This window comes from Triticum aestivum, chromosome 2D (genome assembly GCF_018294505.1).
Source record: "Triticum aestivum cultivar Chinese Spring chromosome 2D, IWGSC CS RefSeq v2.1, whole genome shotgun sequence".
NCBI lineage: Eukaryota > Viridiplantae > Streptophyta > Magnoliopsida > Poales > Poaceae > Triticum > Triticum aestivum.
The window spans coordinates 113,130,492-113,148,190 of record NC_057799.1 but is presented as its reverse complement, the minus strand read 5'-3'; the positions used below and the strand labels follow the sequence as shown (position 1 = coordinate 113,148,190).

At 47.1% G+C, this 17,699-nt stretch overlaps 1 protein-coding gene across 1 annotated transcript; it reads left to right on the top strand.

The window, feature by feature from the left end:
- The first annotated feature begins 228 nt into the window (after nucleotides 1-228).
- On the top strand, nucleotides 229-1,942 carry LOC123048979 (tyrosine N-monooxygenase-like). The gene is made up of 2 exons (XM_044471986.1): nucleotides 229-1,215; nucleotides 1,301-1,942. The coding sequence occupies exons 1-2, from the start codon at nucleotides 229-231 to the stop codon at nucleotides 1,940-1,942; spliced, it is 1,629 nt and encodes a 542-aa protein (XP_044327921.1).
- Nucleotides 1,943-17,699: the final 15,757 nt, after the last annotated feature.

Here is a 17,699-nt window from a genome sequence, read left to right as displayed (position 1 = left end):
CCGAAAAAGTTTGTTCCCCAAATAAATGTATCTAGCACTAATTTGATGCTAGATACATTCAAGATAAGTTTGAGACAAACTTGTCCGGACGGAGGGAGTATATAGGGACTCATCCACAACTATAGCAGCACACCAAGCTAGACTCGTTTGGCAATAACAGGTGCTACAGTCCTAAAAAAAAACAGGTGCTACACCAGGAAGCAGGCAAAAGCAAAGCTTTCGGGGAAGATGGGTATCCATCTCCTCAGCAGCTGCCAAGGCGCTAGCGCCACTGCTCGTGTTAGCATTCATCTCCCTCATGATCCACGGAGGCTGGTGCTGCTCAGGCGTCCCAAGAGCAAGATCGCATGTTCTCGTGGCAGAATTGTTGGTGCGTCGGCGCCGGCTCTCCCGCCGGGGCCTGTGCCGTGGCCGGTAGTGGGGAACCTTCCCGAGATGTTACTCAGCAAGCCGGCATTCCGGTGGATCCATCGGATGATGGAGGACATGGGCACCGACATCACCTGCGTTCGCCTCGGCAGCGTGCACGTCATCGCCATCACCTGCCCCAGCATCGCCCGCGAGGTACTCAGGACGCAGGACGCCAACTTCGCCTCCCGCCCGCTCACCTTCGCCTCCGGCACCATCAGCGGCGGGTACAAGGACGCCGTGCTCTCGCCCTTCGGCGACCAGTGGAAGAAGATGCGCCGCGTGCTCACCTCGGAGATCGTCTGCCCGTCCCGCCACCGGTGGCTCCACGACCGCCGCGCCGACGAGGCCGACAACCTCAGCCGCTACGTCCACACCCTCGCCACCGGGTCTGCGTCTGGCGTGGACGTGAGGCACGTGGCGAGGCACTACTGCGGCAACGTCATCCGCCGGCTAGTCTTCGGCCGGCGGTACTTCGGCGAGCCTCGGCCGGACGGTGGGCCGGGCCTGATGGAGGAGGAGCACATGGACGCCGTGTTTACGTCCCTCGGGCTCCTCTTCGCGTTCTGCGTCTCAGACTACCTCCCGTGGCTGCGCGGTCTCGACCTGGATGGCCACGAGAAGGCGGTCAAGGAGGCGAACACGACGGTGAACCGGCTCCACGACACAGTCATCGACGAGCGATGGAGGCAGTGGAAGTCCGGCGAGAGGAGGGAGCTCGACGACTTCCTCGACGTGCTCATCACGCTCAAAGACGCTCAGGGGAAGCCGGCGCTCACCATCGAAGAGGTCAAAGCGCACTCGCTGGTTGGTTATCCACACTTTATATATACAAGGGCATGCATGCAAAACAAAAAGGCTTCCAAATTGATGTGTTGGGATGATGGTGTAGGACATAATATTAGCGGCCACCGACAATCCGTCGAATGCGGTGGAGTGGGCGCTGGCGGAGATGGCGAATGCACCGGAGGTGATGGCAAAGGCGGTGGAGGAGATGGACCGGGTGGTGGGCCGAGAGCGGCTGGTGCAGGAATCGGACATCCCGCAACTCAACTATGCCAAGGCGTGCATCCGCGAGGCGTTTCGGCTGCATCCCGTCGCCCCCTTCAATCTGCCGCACGTTGCGCTTGACGACACTACTGTTGCCGGCTACCACGTGCCCAAGGGCAGCCACGTCATCCTCAGCCGCATCGGGCTTGGTCGAAACCCGGTCATCTGGGAGGAGCCACTTCTCTTCAAACCAGAGCGCCACATTAATATGGCTGAAGGCGGCGATGTGGTGCTCACTGAGAATGAATTGCGGTTCATCTCCTTCAGCACCGGCCGCCGTGGGTGCATCGCATCATCGCTAGGGACGGACATGTGCATGATGCTCTTCGGGCGGCTAATCCAAGGGTTTACTTGGAGCAAGCCGCAGGGGGTAGCAGCCATCAATCTCAGCGAGTCGGAGCATGATTTATTCCTAACCAAGCCGTTGGTGCTCCACGCAGAGCCGCGCCTGCCGGTGCACCTCTACTCTGCCACTGACATCTAATCTAATTGACCTTCGGCCGGTCTAGGTTACATGTCACAAGTTTCAATGTATTATATTAATCCTCGCAAAACATAAATTTTAGTTTACAATGTTATTAAACAAGAGGTAAATAAGGCACAATGCACTGCCATCAACATCTAATTGATCTTCGGTGGGCCAGAGTTGTTTGTAACAATTCCAATCCATTATATTATATCCTACAAAAGCAAAATTGCATTACTATGTTTATAAAACTACAAGTAATCAAGTCACGATGCATTGCCACCGCTATCTAATTGATCTTTTGTCGGCCAGAGTTGCATGTAACAAGTTTCGATCTACTCCCTCCGTCCCAAAATTCTTGTCTTAGATTTGTCTAAATACGGATGAATCAATTCACGTTTTAGTATTAGATACATCCGTATCTAGACAAATCTAAGACAAGAATTTTGGGACGGAGGAAGTATTATGTTATTCTAAGAAGAAACAAGTTTTAATCTACTACCTCCTTTGTCTTAAAATGTAAGATATTATTTTTTACACTTAACACTGTGATAGTGTCAAAAACATCAGACATTTTGAGATAGAGGTAGTATATATATTTAAACAAGCATCCACTTTATTTTGCATAGGCCAAAATATATTGATGTTCGATAACATTAGGGGGCTAATTACAAAAGTCATATATCTATTTTTTTTGACATAGTACAATTACAGATGCTTATGTACACTCACTCATATGAACGCACACACGCAACTCGAGGACACTGAGCTGGCACAATATTTTGAGATTGATGAAGTCACCGCGGGCATCTTGCAGTCGACAGAAATCTTACTGAAGGAACCATTTGAATTACTAAAATAAATTCAGAAAAATGTGAGTCACTTATGAACTGGTTCTCTCACAAGAAATCTAACCATTTGAGTTATGCGTAAATTCGCAAAAGTCATCTGTTTACGTTTGGTGGTAGAGAGCTGTCCGTATCTACCAATTATGCAATGTGTAGTTTAGTCTGTAAAAAATACGGCAACACAAGTTGTGCTTGAATCGGAGACGCTAGCTAACCGGCTCCTTTGTCGTGCAGCGGACACGTCAGGGATGCTACAGTACCCCGGGCAGTGTAAACGCAGAAGGCACGGCAGGGCGCATTGTAGCCGAAATCACTGTTTGTGTACTGTAGCAGGACACAATGTTCCATTCCTGTAGCGTGTTCACTGTTTACGCTCTGTAGAAGAAAGATCTCAGCCATTTATACTGCATCTAACAGCTGACAGATGCCCAAAGCCAGGGACTGTAGCATCCCTACCGTGCTCACTGGCTCACGGTAGAGGAGCCGGTTCCGTGATGATGCCATGATGACTTTGAATGATGATGTCATGATGACTTTGGATGATGATGCCATGATGACTTCAGCAAGCGAGTTTCGTTTTACTCGTGCTACGACTGATTGGCATGATGCATGAGATACTGACTTCGAACTTAAATTTTATAAAATGACTCTTACAAAGTTTTGTGCATTTTCGCTTACAGAGTTTTTTTAGTACAATGTTTGAAAATCAATGGAAGAAAGGGCATGTCTAAAATATGTGGTGGCCACATATTATAAATATTGATAATATGATATCAGGTATCACCAACGACGGAGCTATGTACAAGTCTGAGGGCCCCCCAGCCCATACGTGATTCATTTTTTATTTGCTACTACTAGTAACTAGTGACTGCAGCAGTTTGCCTGTGATTCATTTTTTATTTGCTACTACTCCCTCCGTTCCGATTTAAACTAGTGACTGCAGCAGTTTGCCTCAGTCCTATGATTCTCACGCATGCATACACCCATCATCTTCACGCACGCACAGCTCGGCTGCTCCCCAACCATTGCTACTCAGCTGCTCCATCTCATCCGGCACAACTGCCGTCACACTGGCTTGGTGCTGACTCTAGAAGAGCTCTACCCCTGGCCCGCGCAAGGAGCCGGCGACAGTGAGGAACAAGGACGCGCTCGAGCTGTGTCTTCGCCACTAATCCATTGCCTCTGATGTTCTTGTCTGCATCTGCATGAACGGCCATGAACGGCCGGCCGGTCGGCCACTCCTCGTCCAGTTATTTTGGTTCCCTGTATGAGTATGATTAGCACTCCTATTGACTTGGTCTCATTAAGGATTTCAACAGCACATATTTGTTCACCTAGTTACTTGAATTGGGACTAAAAAAGAGACCGAAAAGCTGATCTATATTACCCCATGGTTTGGTAATGACACGTCGAGGTTTAAGAGCAACTTCAATGGGGCGACCCATTTTGTCCGCCCGCGTACGTTTGGGTCGGCGCGGACAAAAGTGGCGGCCCAACGCGCCGACCCAAACTCAAATCGTGTCCGTCTGGCGTCCGCGCCGACCCATTTCCGGCCCAAAATTGCGCCTGAAATGCGTCGGCGCGGACCGCCGCGTCCCCACCTGGCGGCCACCCAACCGCCACCGGTCGTCTTATTTATGACGATCACCGACAGCGGGCCCACGCGTCAACCAGTGGAAGCGTCCTTTTTTAACCACGCGTGCGGCGGGGTCGGCCTCATCCACTTCTCCCGTCCATATCTGCCCCCCCCCCACCACCACTCCCTTTGCTTCCTCGCCGGCGACCGCAAACCCTAGCCATGGGCCTCTTCGGCAGCAGCAAGGGCAAGGGCAAGGGCACCCCCGGCGCCTCGTCCTCCCGTGCTCCCCTTCCCCCTCCTCCTCCTCCGGCGGTGACGCGTTTCCGCCCTGGTCGCCGGCGCCTGCACATCCCGGTGCACCAAGCGCGGTGGCACTAGGAGTACAGGCAGCCATTGCCGTACCCCGATGTCACGCTGCCGCATCGTTGGCATCTGGATCCGCAGCGGATCCCGGTGCCGGCGGTTCCTCGTACCCAACGGGCGCACGACGAGGAGGTGCGCAGGCGCCGCACGCAGCTCACGCCGGAGCAGCGTCGGCTGCCAGAGTACGCCGCCGACTCCCCCAATTGGGAGGCGTGGTTTGCCCTCGAACACGAGGAGCAACGGCGCTCGGGTGTCGACGCCGTCCCACCGCCGCCCCCGCAGGTAGAGCCGGAGGACATGGAGGCGGAGGCGGAGTACCAAGCCGCCCTCGAGGAGGCCCTGCATCACGCGTTGGAGGCTAGCCGCCTCGAGGAGGACGCGCACTGGGATGGGCTGGAGCAAGCCCTAGCCCTGTCGGCAGCGGGGGACTCTGTCCACACCCCGCTCTTCGTGCCGCCACCGCCACCGTCACCGCCCGTCCAGCCCAAGCCGGAGCCGGAGCCGACGCGTAAGCGCTCCCCGCCTCCACCCACTTGGCCGGAGGAGGCCTACTCGTGGACGGGTCAGTACCGCGAGTGGGTGAGCGCACCTCCCGTCCACTTCGCCGCGACGCCGGCGAAGGAGGCGGCCCACCTCGAGCGATGGAAGGAGCACTGGCTCCGCCTGGAGAAGGCCAACGGCGAGGAGCAGATGCGCTACGAGGCCATGCTCCAACGCGACGCGGAGGCGCTCCGGCTCGAGGAGGAGGAGGAGGAGCGCGTGCGGCTTGCCGCAATGCCGCCGCCTCAGCAGACGCCGGAGGAGGCTGCCCTAGCAGCGTACCAGGCGGCGTTCGGGTGGGCTGGCCCTGCTCCGGTCTTCATCGACCTCACCGACGACGGCGGCGTCGACGGCAAGGGCAAGAGCAAGGCCAACGACGTCTAGGGCAGCGTGTCGGGCAGCAGCAAGCGGGCGCAGACTTTTATTAATGTTTTATTTAATGTTTATTAGATTTAGGTGGACTTTGGCCGGCGTTTGACCGGCCACTTTATGTTTAATTATGTTTATTTCGTGCAACTTATTTTTTTTCACAGCGGCACATTTGGGTCGGCCTACCCGTTGGGTGATCAAGCCGACGCATTTTAAAATGCGGTCGCGCACGTCCGCCTGGCCGACTCAAACGGACAAAAAACGGACAAAGCGTGCGTCCGTTTAAGTCGCTCCGTTGGAGTTGCTCTAAAAGCTCAGTCGGATTTGTATCCAAGTAGACAAGATGTATGTTTTGGTCCAGTTAGTTCCTTTTTGAAGTATATATGTACGTACTTTGCAACCAATATAGGTAATATTCTAGGGAACGATGCATACAACCAACTTTATCTCTAGAATATTTGGAGAGATTTTTTTTTCGAAAAGGGAGGACTCCCCGGCCTCTGCATCAGAACGATGCATACAACCAACTTTATTAAAAAACAAATAGGTTCAACAAAGGTTTTAAAGTCAGAAAGAAAGTAAAGAAAAGCTCACAAAGAGCGTACAATAAGGTAACCATAGCGCCACAACCGGCCGGCATAAACAAGATAATGAAACTAATTGCCTATCCTATTACATGACCGCCATCCAAACCGGTTGAATATATCCCGTGCTACCATCCCCCACCGGATAGATCCAGTGACCAAACGCTCCCTGGCCTCCGTCGAAGTGAGTAGCGACCACATACGGATCAAAGCAGTGGCTCGGAAGATAACCTGTAAAAAATGAAAATTTGTTGTTCTGTTAAAAACCAAGTCATTTCTGCAATTCCAGACTGCCCACAATAAAGCACATACTCCTACGCGAATGTGTCTCGCTGTTTCGGCCTCTATCCCGTTAAGCCACATTCCAAATAACGTGCTGACAGAATTCGGAGGAGTAATATTAAAGGCTATGTGCACCGTCCGCCATAGCACTTTTGCCATCGGACAGTCAAGAAAAAGGTGTTTGATAGTTTCATCCCGATCACAAAAACTACATCTAGTAGGTCCTGTCCAGTTACGCTTTGCCAAATTGTCCTTGGTTAAAATGACTTATTTATGTACAAACCACATAAACACTTTAATTTTCAAAGGAACTTTGACTTTCCAAATATGTCTGGAACTAGGAATGGAGCTAGAATTGATAACATCGAGATACATCGATTTAACTGTAAACTCCCCAGTCCTAGTAAGCTTCCAGCGCAACTGATCGGGTTGTTGAGACAGCTGGACCTCCATCAGTCTACTCACTAAATGGAGCCAAGCTTCCCAACGATTACCAGCTAGCGTTCTCCTGAATTGAATATTAAGGGGGATGGACTGAAATACTGTAGCAACGTACGCGTCGCGTCGTTGAACAATACTATAAAGAGATGGGTATTGAAGTGCGAGGGGTGTCTCTCCTAGCCAAGTATCCTCCCAGAAACGCGTGTTGGTGCCATTTCCGATTATAAACTTTGTCCTATTGAAAAAGGCTGATTTGACTCTCATCAGCCTTTTCCAAAAAGGCAAATCCGTCGGCCTTGCTGTCACCTGGGACAAAGTTTTGGAGTGAAGATAGTTACGACGGAGAATCTACGCCCATGTGGCCTCTGTCTCTACAGATAACTTAGACGGCCACTTGCTGAGAAGACATCTGTTCTTGACTTCAAGATTTTCAATGCCAGGACCCCCTTGGGCTTTTGGTCGACAAATAATGTCCCATTTGGCGAGTCTGTATTTTCTTTTTAGTTCATCACTCTGCCAGAAGAAACGGGATCGATAGAAGTCCAGCCTTTTCCTAACTCCAATTGGAACCTCAAAATAAGACAAAAGAAACATAGGCATACTCGTGAGAACCGAATTAATAAGAATTAATCGGCCTCCGTATGACATGAGCTTGCCCTTCCAGCAACTCAGTTTCTTCTCAAATCAATCCTCAATGCACTTCCATTCTCTGTTCGTTAGCTTACGATGGTGGATTGGTATACCTAGATACGTAAAAGGTAAAACCACCAATTCGCACCCAAACAATTGCCTATAAGCCTCTTGGTCCTCATTGGCTCTTCCAAAGCAGAACAATTCGCTTTTATGAAAGTTAATCTTTAACCCGGTCAATTGTTCAAATAAGCATAACACCAGCTTCATATTTCTCGCTTTTGCCAAGTCATGCTCCATAAAGATGATAGTATCATCGGCGTACTGTAGGATGGACACACCTCCATCCACTAGATGAGGCACCAAGCCACCCACCTGACCAGCGTCCTTGGCCCTTCCTATTAGAATTACCAACATATCAACTACAATGTTGAACAAAATAGGAGACATCGGATCCCCTTGTCTCAGGCCCTTATGTGTCTGGAAATAATGACCTATGTCGTCATTCACTTTAATTCCGACACTCCCCTTTTGCGTGAAGGATTCTGAAGGAAATATGCCCTAGAGGCAATAATAAAGTTATTATTTATTTCCTTATTTCATGATAAATGTTTATTATTCATGCTAGAATTGTATTAACCGGAAACATAATACATGTGTGAGTACATAGACAAACAGAGTGTCACTAGTATGCCTCTACTTGACTAGCTCGTTGATCAAAGATGGTTATGTTTCCTAGCCATAGACATGAGTTTTCATTTGATTAACAAGGTCACATCATTAGGAGAAGGATGTGATTGACTTGACCCATTCCGTTAGCTTAGCACTTGATCGTTTAGTATGTTACTATTGCTTTCTTCATGACTTATACATGTTCCTATGACTATGAGATTATGCAACTCCCGTTTACCGGAGGAACACTTTGTGTGCTACCAAACGTCACAACGTAACTGAGTGATTATAAAGGTGCTCTACAGGTGTCTCCGAAGATACTTGTTGGGTTGGCGTATTTCGAGATTAGGATTTGTCACTCCGATTGTCGGAGAGGTATCTCTGGGCCCTCTCGGTAATGCACATCACTATAAGCCTTGCAAGCATTGTGACTAATGGGTTAGTTGCGAGATGATGTATTACGGAACGAGTAAAGAGACTTGTCGGTAACGAGATTGAACTAGGTATTGAGATACCGACGATCGAATCTCGGGCAAGTAACATACCGATGATAAAGGGAACAATGTATGTTGTTATGCGGTCTGACCGATAAAGATCTTCGTAGAATATGTGGGAGCTAATATGAGCATCCAGGTTCCGCTATTGGTTATTGACCGGAGACGTGTCTCGGTCATGTCTACATAGTTCTCGAACCCGTAGGGTCCGCACGCTTAAAGTTTCCATGACGGTTATATTATGAGTTTATGAGTTTTGATGTACCGAAGGTAATTCAGAGTTCCGGATGAGATCGGGGACATGATGAGGAGTCTCGAAATGGTCGAGACATAAAGATCGATATATTGGACGACTATATTCGGACATCGAAAAGGTTCCGAGTGATTCGGGTATTTTCGGAGTACCGGAGAGTTATGGGAATTCGCCGGGGAGTATATGGGCCTTATTGGGCTTTAGGGGAAAGAGAGAGGAGAGGCTGGGCGCCCCCCAAGGCCTAGTCTGAATTAGACTAGGGGGAGGGGCTGCGCCCCTCCCTCCTTCTCTTCTCTCTCCCCTTTCCTTGACTCCTACTCCTACTACTTGGAAGGGGGGGGGGGAATCCTACTCCCGGTGGGAGTAGGACTCCTCCTAGGGCGCGCCATAGAGAGGGCCGGCCCTCCTCCTCCTCCACTCCTTTATATACGGGGAGGGGGGCACCCCTTGGAGACACAACAATTGATCGTTTGATCTTTTAGCCGTGTGCGGTGCCCCCCTCCACCATAGTCCACCTCGATAATACTGTAGCGGTGCTTAGGCGAAGCCCTGCGTCGGTAGAACATCATCATCGTCACCACGCCGTCGTGCTGACGGAACTCTCCCTCAAAGCTCGGCTGGATCGGAGTTCGAGGGACGTCATCGAGCTGAACGTGTGCTGAACTCGAAGGTGCCGTACGTTCGGTACTTGGATCGGTCGGATCGTGAAGACGTACGACTACATCAACTGCGTTGTGCTAACGCTTCCGCTTTCGGTCTACGAGGGTACGTGGACACTCTCCCCTCTCGTTGCTATGGATCACCATGATCCTGTGTGTGCGTAGGAAAATTTTGAAATTGCTACGTTCCCCAACAGTGGCATCCGAGCCTGGTTTTATGCGTAGATGTCATATGCACGAGTAGAACACAAGTGAGTTGTGGGCGATATAAGTCATACTGCTTACCAGCATGTCATACTTTGGTTCGGCGGTATTGTTGGATGAAGCGGCCCGGACCGACATTACGCGTACGCTTACGCAAGACTGGTTCTACCGACGTGCTTTGCACACATGTGGCTGGCGGGTGTCAGTTTCTCCAACTTTAGTTGAACCGAGTGTGGCTACGCCCGGTCCTTGCGAAGGTTAAAACAGCACCAACTTGACAAACTATCGTTGTGGTTTTGATGCGTAGGTAAGAACGGTTCTTGCTCAGCCCGTAGCAGCCACGTAAAACTTGCAACAACAAAGTAGAGGACGTCTAACTTGTTTTTGCAGGGCATGTTGTGATGTGATATGGTCAAAGCATGATGCTAAATTTTATTGTATCAGATGATCATGTTTTGTAACCGAGTTATCGGCAACTGGCAGGAGCCATATGGTTGTCGCTTTATTGTATGCAATGCAATCGCCTTGTAATGCTTTACTTTATCACTAAGCGGTAGCAATAGTCGTAGAAGCATAAGATTGGCGAGACGACAACGATGCTACGATGGAGATCAATGTGTCGCGCCGGTGACGATGGTGATCATGACGGTGCTTCGGAGATGGAGATCACAAGCACAAGATGATGATGGCCATATCATATCACTTATATTGATTGCATGTGATGTTTATCTTTTATGCATCTTATCTTGCTTTGATTGACGGTAGCATTATAAGATGATCTCTCACTAAATTTCAAGATAAAAGTGTTCTCCATGAGTATGCACCGTTGCCAAAGTTCGTCGTGCCCAGACACCACGTGATGATTGGGTGTGATAAGCTCTACGTCCATCTACAACGGGTGCAAGCCAGTTTTGCACACGCAGAATACTCAGGTTAAACTTGACGAGCCTAGCATATGCAGATATGGCCTCGGAACACTGAGACCGAAAGGTCGAGCGTGAATCATATAGTAGATATGATCTGTTGGGGAACGTAGTAATTTCAAAAATTTCCTATGTACACGCAAGATCATGGTGATGCATAGCAACGAGAGGGGAGAGTGTTGTCTACGTACCCTCGTAGACCGTAAGCGGAAGCGTTATATCAACGCGGTTGATGTAGTCGTACGTCTTCACGATCCGACCGATCCAAGTACCGAAAGCACGGCACCTCCGAGTTCTGCACACGTTCGGCTCGGTGACGTCCTCGCCTTCTCGATCCAGCAAGAGGGGCGAAGTAGTAGATGAGTTCTGGCAGCACGACGGCGTGGTGACGGTGTTGGTGAAGAACAATCTTCGCAGGGCTTCGCCTAAGCACTACGAAAACTATGACGGAGGATAAGCTAGAGGAGACGGGGTTGCCGGCACACGGCTTGGTGTTTCTTGATGTGTCTTGGGTGCTAGCCCTACCCCTCTATTTATATGTTGAGCCTTGGGGTCGAAACTTGTAGTAAAAGCCTCCACAAAGTCGGTTTCACCCGAAAGGCAAGAGTCCTTCTCGGACTCCAGGGCCAGACGCCAGGGTTCCCGGCGTCTGGACCCAGACGCCAGGGACCCTGGCATCTGGCCCCTGGACTACGCAAAACTTCCTTTTGTGCTTTCCAAAAACCTCGTGGGCTTTCCCCTTTGGCCCAGATAAAGTGTTCTCGTGCCCAAACATTTCAGGAAACATCCGGAACCCCTTCCGATGGATTCCGGAACCTTTCCGGAGATCAAACACTACTATCCACATATCAATCTTTACTTCCGGACCATTCCGGAGTTCCTTGTCATATCCGTGACCTCATCCAAAACTCCGAACAACATTCGGTCACCAACATACATAACTCATAGTACTATATCGTTAACGAACGTTAAGCGTGCGGACCCTACGGGTTCGGAAACTATGTAGACATGACCGAGACACCTCTCTTGTCAATAACCAATAGCGGGACCTGGATGCCCATATTGGCTCCTACATATTCTACGAAGATCTTTATCAGTCAGACCGCATAACAACATACGTTGTTCCCTTTGTCATCAGTATGTTACTTGCCCGAGATTCGATCATAGGTATCTCAATACCTAGTTCAATCTCGTTACCAGCAAGTCTCTTTACTCGTTCCGTAATACATCATCCCGCAACTAACTCATTAGTTGCAATGCTTGCAAGGCTTATAGTGATGTGCATTACCGAGTGGGCCCAGAGATACCTCTCCGACAATCGGAGTGACAAATCCTAATCTCGAAATACGCCAACCCAACAAGTACCTTTGGAGACACCTGTAGAGCACCTTTATAATCACCCAGTTACGTTGTGACGTTTGGTAGCACACAAAGTGTTCCTCCGGTAAACGGGAGTTGCATAATCTCATAGTCATAGGAACATGTATAAGTCATGAAGAAAGCAATAGCAACATACTAAACGATCGAGTGCTAAGCTAACGGAATGGGTCAAGTCAATCACATCATTCTCCTAATGATGTGATCCCGTTAATCAAATGACAACTCATGTCAATGGCTAGGAAACTTAACCATCTTTGATTAACGAGCTAGTCAAGTAGAGGCATACTAGTGACACTTTGTTTGTCTATGTATTCACACATGTATTATGTTTCCGGTTAATACAATTCTAGCATGAATAATAAACATTTATCATGAAATAAGGAAATAAATAATAACTTTATTATTGCCTCTAGGGCATATTTCCTTCAGTCTCCCACTTGCACTAGAGTCAATAATATAGATCACATCGCCATGTGATTTAACATCAATAGTTCATATCACCATGTGATTAACACCCATAGTTCACATCATCATGTGACCAACACCCAAAGGGTTTACTAGAGTCAATAATCTAGTTCACATCGCTATGTGATTAACACGCAAAGAGTACTAAGGTGTGATCATGTTTTGCTTGTGAGAGAAGCTTAGTCAACGGGTCTGCCATATTCAGATCCGTATGTATTTTGCAAATTTCTATGTGTACAATGCTCTACACGGAGCTACTTTAGCTAATTGCTCCCACTTTCAATATGTATCCAGATGAAGACTTGGAGTCATCTGGATCAGTCCCAAAACTTGTATCGACGTAACCCTTTACGACGAACCTTTTGTCACCTCCATAATCAAGAAACATATCCTTATTCCACTAAGGATAATTTTTGACCGCTGTCCAGTGATCTACTCCTAGATCACTATGGCACTCCCTTGACAAAATCAGTGTAGGGTATACAATAGATCTGGTACATAGCATGGCATACTTTATAGAACCTATGGCTGAGGCATAGGGAATGATTTTCATTCTCTTTCTATCTTCTGTCGTGGTCGGGCTTTGAGTCTTACTCAATTTCACACCTTGTAACACAGGTAAGAACTCTTTCTTTGACTGTTCCATTTTGAACTACTTCAAAATCTTGTCAAGGTATGTACTCATTCAAAAAACTTATCAAGCATCTTGATCTATCTCTCTAGATCTTGATGCTCAAGCAGCTTCACCGAGGTCTTTCTTTGAAAAACTCCTTTCAAACACTCCTTTATGCTTTGTAGAATAATTCTACATTATTTCCGATCAACAATATGTCATTCACATATACTTATCAGAAATGTTGTAGTGCTCCCACTCACTTTCTTGTAAATACAGGCTTCTCCAAAAGTCTGTACAAAACCAAATGCTTTGATCACACTATCAAAGCGTTTATTCCAACTCCGAGAGGCTTGCACCAGTCCATAAATGGATCGCTGGAGCTTGCACACTTTGTTAGCTCCCTTTGGATCGACAAACCTTCCGGTTGCATCATATACAACTCTTCTTCCAGAAATCCATTCAGGAATGCAGTTTTTACATCCATTTGCCAAATTTCATAATCATAAAATGCGACAATTGCTAACATGATTCGGACAGACTTAAACATCGTTACGGGTGAGAAGGTCTCATCGTAGTCAATCCCTTGAACTTGTCGAAAACCTTTCGTAACAAGTCGAGCTTTATAGACAGTAACATTACTGTTAGTGTCAGTCTTCTTCTTGAAGATCCATTTATTCTCAATGGCTTGCCGATCATCGGGCAAGTCAACCAAAGTCCACACTTTGTTCTCATACATGGATCCCATCTCAGATTTCATGGCCTCAAGCCATTTTGCGGAATCTGGGCTCACCATCGCTTCTTCATAGTTCGTAGGTTCGTCATGGTCTAGTAACATAACCTCCAGAACAGGATTACCGTACCACTCTGGTGCGGATCTTACTCTGGTTGACCTACGAGGTTGAGTAACAACTTGATCTGAAGTTTCATGATCATCATCATTAACTTCCTCACTAATTGGTATAGACGTCACAGGAACCGGTTTCTGTGATGAACTACTTTCCAATAAGGGAGCAGGTACGGTTACCTCATCAAGTTCTACTTTCCTCCCACTCACTTCTTTCGAGAGAAACTCCTTCTCTAGAAAGGATCCATTCTTAGCAACGAATGTCTTGCCTTCGGATCTGTGATAGAAGGTGTATCCAACAGTCTCCTTTGGGTATCCTATGAAGACACATTTTTCCGATTTGGGTTTGAGCTTATCAGGATGAAAGTTTTTCACATAAGCATCGCAACCCCAAACTTTAAGAAACGACAACTTTGGTTTCTTGCCAAACCACAGTTCATAAGGCGTCGTCTCAACGGATTTAGATGGTGCCCTATTTAACATGAATGCAATGTATAACCCCAAAACGATAGTGGTAAATCGGTAAGATACATCATAGATCGCACTATATCCAATAAAGTGCGGTTACGACGTTCGGACACACCATTACGCTGTGGTGTTCCAGGTGGCGTGAGTTACGAAACTATTCCGCATTGTTTCAATTGAAGACCAAACTCGTAACTCAAATATTTGTCTCCGCGATCAGATCGTAGAAACCTTATTTTCTTGTCACGATGATTTTCCACTTCACTCTGAAATTCTTTGAACTTTTCAAATGTTTCAGACTTATGTTTCATCAAGTAGATATACCCATATCTGTTCAAATTATTTGTGAAGGTCAGAAAATAACGATACCCGCCGCGAGCCTCAACACTCATCGGATCGCATACATCAGTATGTATTATTTTTGATAAGACAGTTGCTTGCTCCATTGTTCCGGAGAACGGAGTTTTAGTCATCTTGCCCATAAGGCATGGTTCGCAAGCATCAAGTGATTCATAATCAAGTGATTCCAAAATCCCATCAGCATGGAGTTTCTTCATGCGCTTTACACCAATATGACCTAAACGGCAGTGCCACAAATAAGTTGCACTATCATTATTAACTTTGCATCTTTTGGCTTCAATATTATGAATATGTGTGTCACTACGATCGAGATCCAACAAACCATTTTCGTTGGTGTGTATGACCATAGAAGGTTTTATTCATGTAAACAGAACAACAATTGTTCTCTAACTTAAATGAATAACCGTATTGCAATAAACATGATCAAATCATATTCATGCTCAACGCAAACACCAAATAACACTTATTTAGGTTTAACACTAATCCCGAAAGTATAGGGAGTCTGCGATGATGATCATATCAATCTTGGAACCACTTCCAACACACATCGTCACTTCACCCTTAACTAGTCTCTGTTTATTCTGCAACTCCCGTTTTGAGTTACTAATCATAGCAACTGAACTAGTATCAAATACTTAGGGGTTGCTATAAACACTAGTAAAGTACACATCAATAACATGTATATCAAATATACCTTTGTTCACTTTGCCATCCTTCTTATCCGCCAAATACTTGGGGCAGTTCCGCTTCCAGTGACCAGTTCCTTTGCAGTAGAAGCACTCAGTCTCAGGCTTAGGTCCAGACTTGGGCTTCTTCACTTGAGCAGCAACTCGCTTGCCGTTCTTCTTGAAGTTCCCCTTCTTCCCTTTGCCCTTTTCTTGAAACTAGTGGTCTTGTCAACCATCAACACTTGATGTTTTTCTTGATTTCTACGTCCGTCGATTTCAGCATCACGAAGAGCTTGGGAATCATTTCCGTTATCCCTTGCATATTATAGTTCATCACGAAGTTCCAGTAACTTGGTGATAGTGACTAGAGAACTCTGTCAATCACTATCTTATCTGGAAGATTAACTCCCACTTGATTCAAGTGATTGTAGTACTCAGACATTCTGAGCACATGCTCACTAGCTGAGCAATTCTCCTCCATCTTGTAGGCAAAATATTGTCAGAGGTCAAATACCTCTCGACACGGGCATGAGTATGAAATACCAATTTCAACTCTTGGAACATCTTATATGCTCCGTGGCGTTTCAAACATTTTTGAAGTCCCGGTTCAAAGCCGTAAAGCATGGTGCACTAAACTATCAAGTAGTCATCATACCGAGCTTTTGTCAAACGTTCATAACGTCTGCATCTGCTCCCGCAACAGGTCTGTCACCTAGCGGTGCATCAAGGACATAATTCTTCTGTGCAGCAATGAGGATAATCCTCAGATCACGGATCCAATCCGCATCATTGCTACTAACATCTTTCAACATAGTTTTTCTCTAGGAACATATCAAAAATAAAATAGCGGAGCTAAACGCGAGCTATTGATCTACAACATAGATATGCTAATACTACCAGGACTAAGTTCATGATAAATAAAGTTCAATTAATCATATTACTTAAGAACTCCCACTTAGATAGACATCCCTCTAATAATCTAAGTGATCACGTGATCCAAATCAACTAAACCATAACCGATCATCACGTGAAATGGAGTAGTTTTCAATGGTGAACATCTCTATGTTGATCATATCTACTATATGATTCACGCTCGACCTTTCGGTCTCAGTGTTCTGAGGCCATATCTGCATATGCTAGGCTCGTCAAGTTTAACCTGAGTATTCTGCGTGTGCAAAACTGGCTTGCACCCGTTGTAGATGGACGTAGAGCTTATCACACCCGATCATCACGTGGTGTCTGGGCACGACGAACTTTGGAAACGGTGCATACTCAGGGAGAACACTTTTATCTTGAAATTTAGTGAGAGATCATCTTATAATGCTACCATCAATCAAAGCAAGATAAGATGCATAAAAGATAAACATCACATGCAATCAATATAAGTGATATGATACGGCCATCATCATCTTGTGCTTGTGATCTCCATCTCCGAAGCACGGTCATGATCACCATCGTCACCGGCGCGACACCTTGATCTCCATTGTAGCATCGTTGTCGTCTCGCCAACTATTGCTTCTATGACTATCGCTACCGTTTAGTGATAAAGTAAAGCAATTACAGGGCGATTGCATTGCATACAATAAAGCGACAACCATATGGCTCCTGCCAGTTGCCGATAACTCGGTTACGAAACACGATCATCTCATACAATAAAATATAGCATCATGCCTTGACCATATCACATCATAACATGCCCTGCAAAAACAAGTTAGACGTCCTCTACTTTGTTGTTGCAAGTTTTACGTGGCTGCTACAGCCTAAGCAAGAACCGTTCTTACCTACGCATCAAAAACCACAACGATAGTTCGTCAAGTTAGTGCTGTTTTAACCTTCTCAAGGACCGGGCGTGGCCACACTCGGTTCAATTAAAGTTGGAGAAACTGACACCCGCCAACCACCTGTGTGCAAAGCACGTCGGTAGAACCAGTCTCGCGTAACGTACGCGTAATGTCGGTCCGGGCCGCTTCATCCAACAATACCGCCAAACCAAAGTGTGACATGCTGGTAAGCAGTATGACTTGTATCGCCCACAACTCACTTGTGTTCTACCCGTGCATATAACATCTACGCATAAAACCTGGCTCGGATGCCACTGTTGGGGAACGTAGTAATTTCAAAATTTTCCTACGCACA

Bases quoted from the DNA above. Each gene is read 5' to 3' on its own strand.
- LOC123048979 (XM_044471986.1), top strand. From the start codon at position 229: ATGGGTATCCATCTCCTCAGCAGCTGCCAAGGCGCTAGCGCCACTGCT. The intron at 1,216-1,300 runs GTTGGTTATCCA...ATGATGGTGTAG, and splicing joins AGGTCAAAGCGCACTCGCTG to GACATAATATTAGCGGCCAC.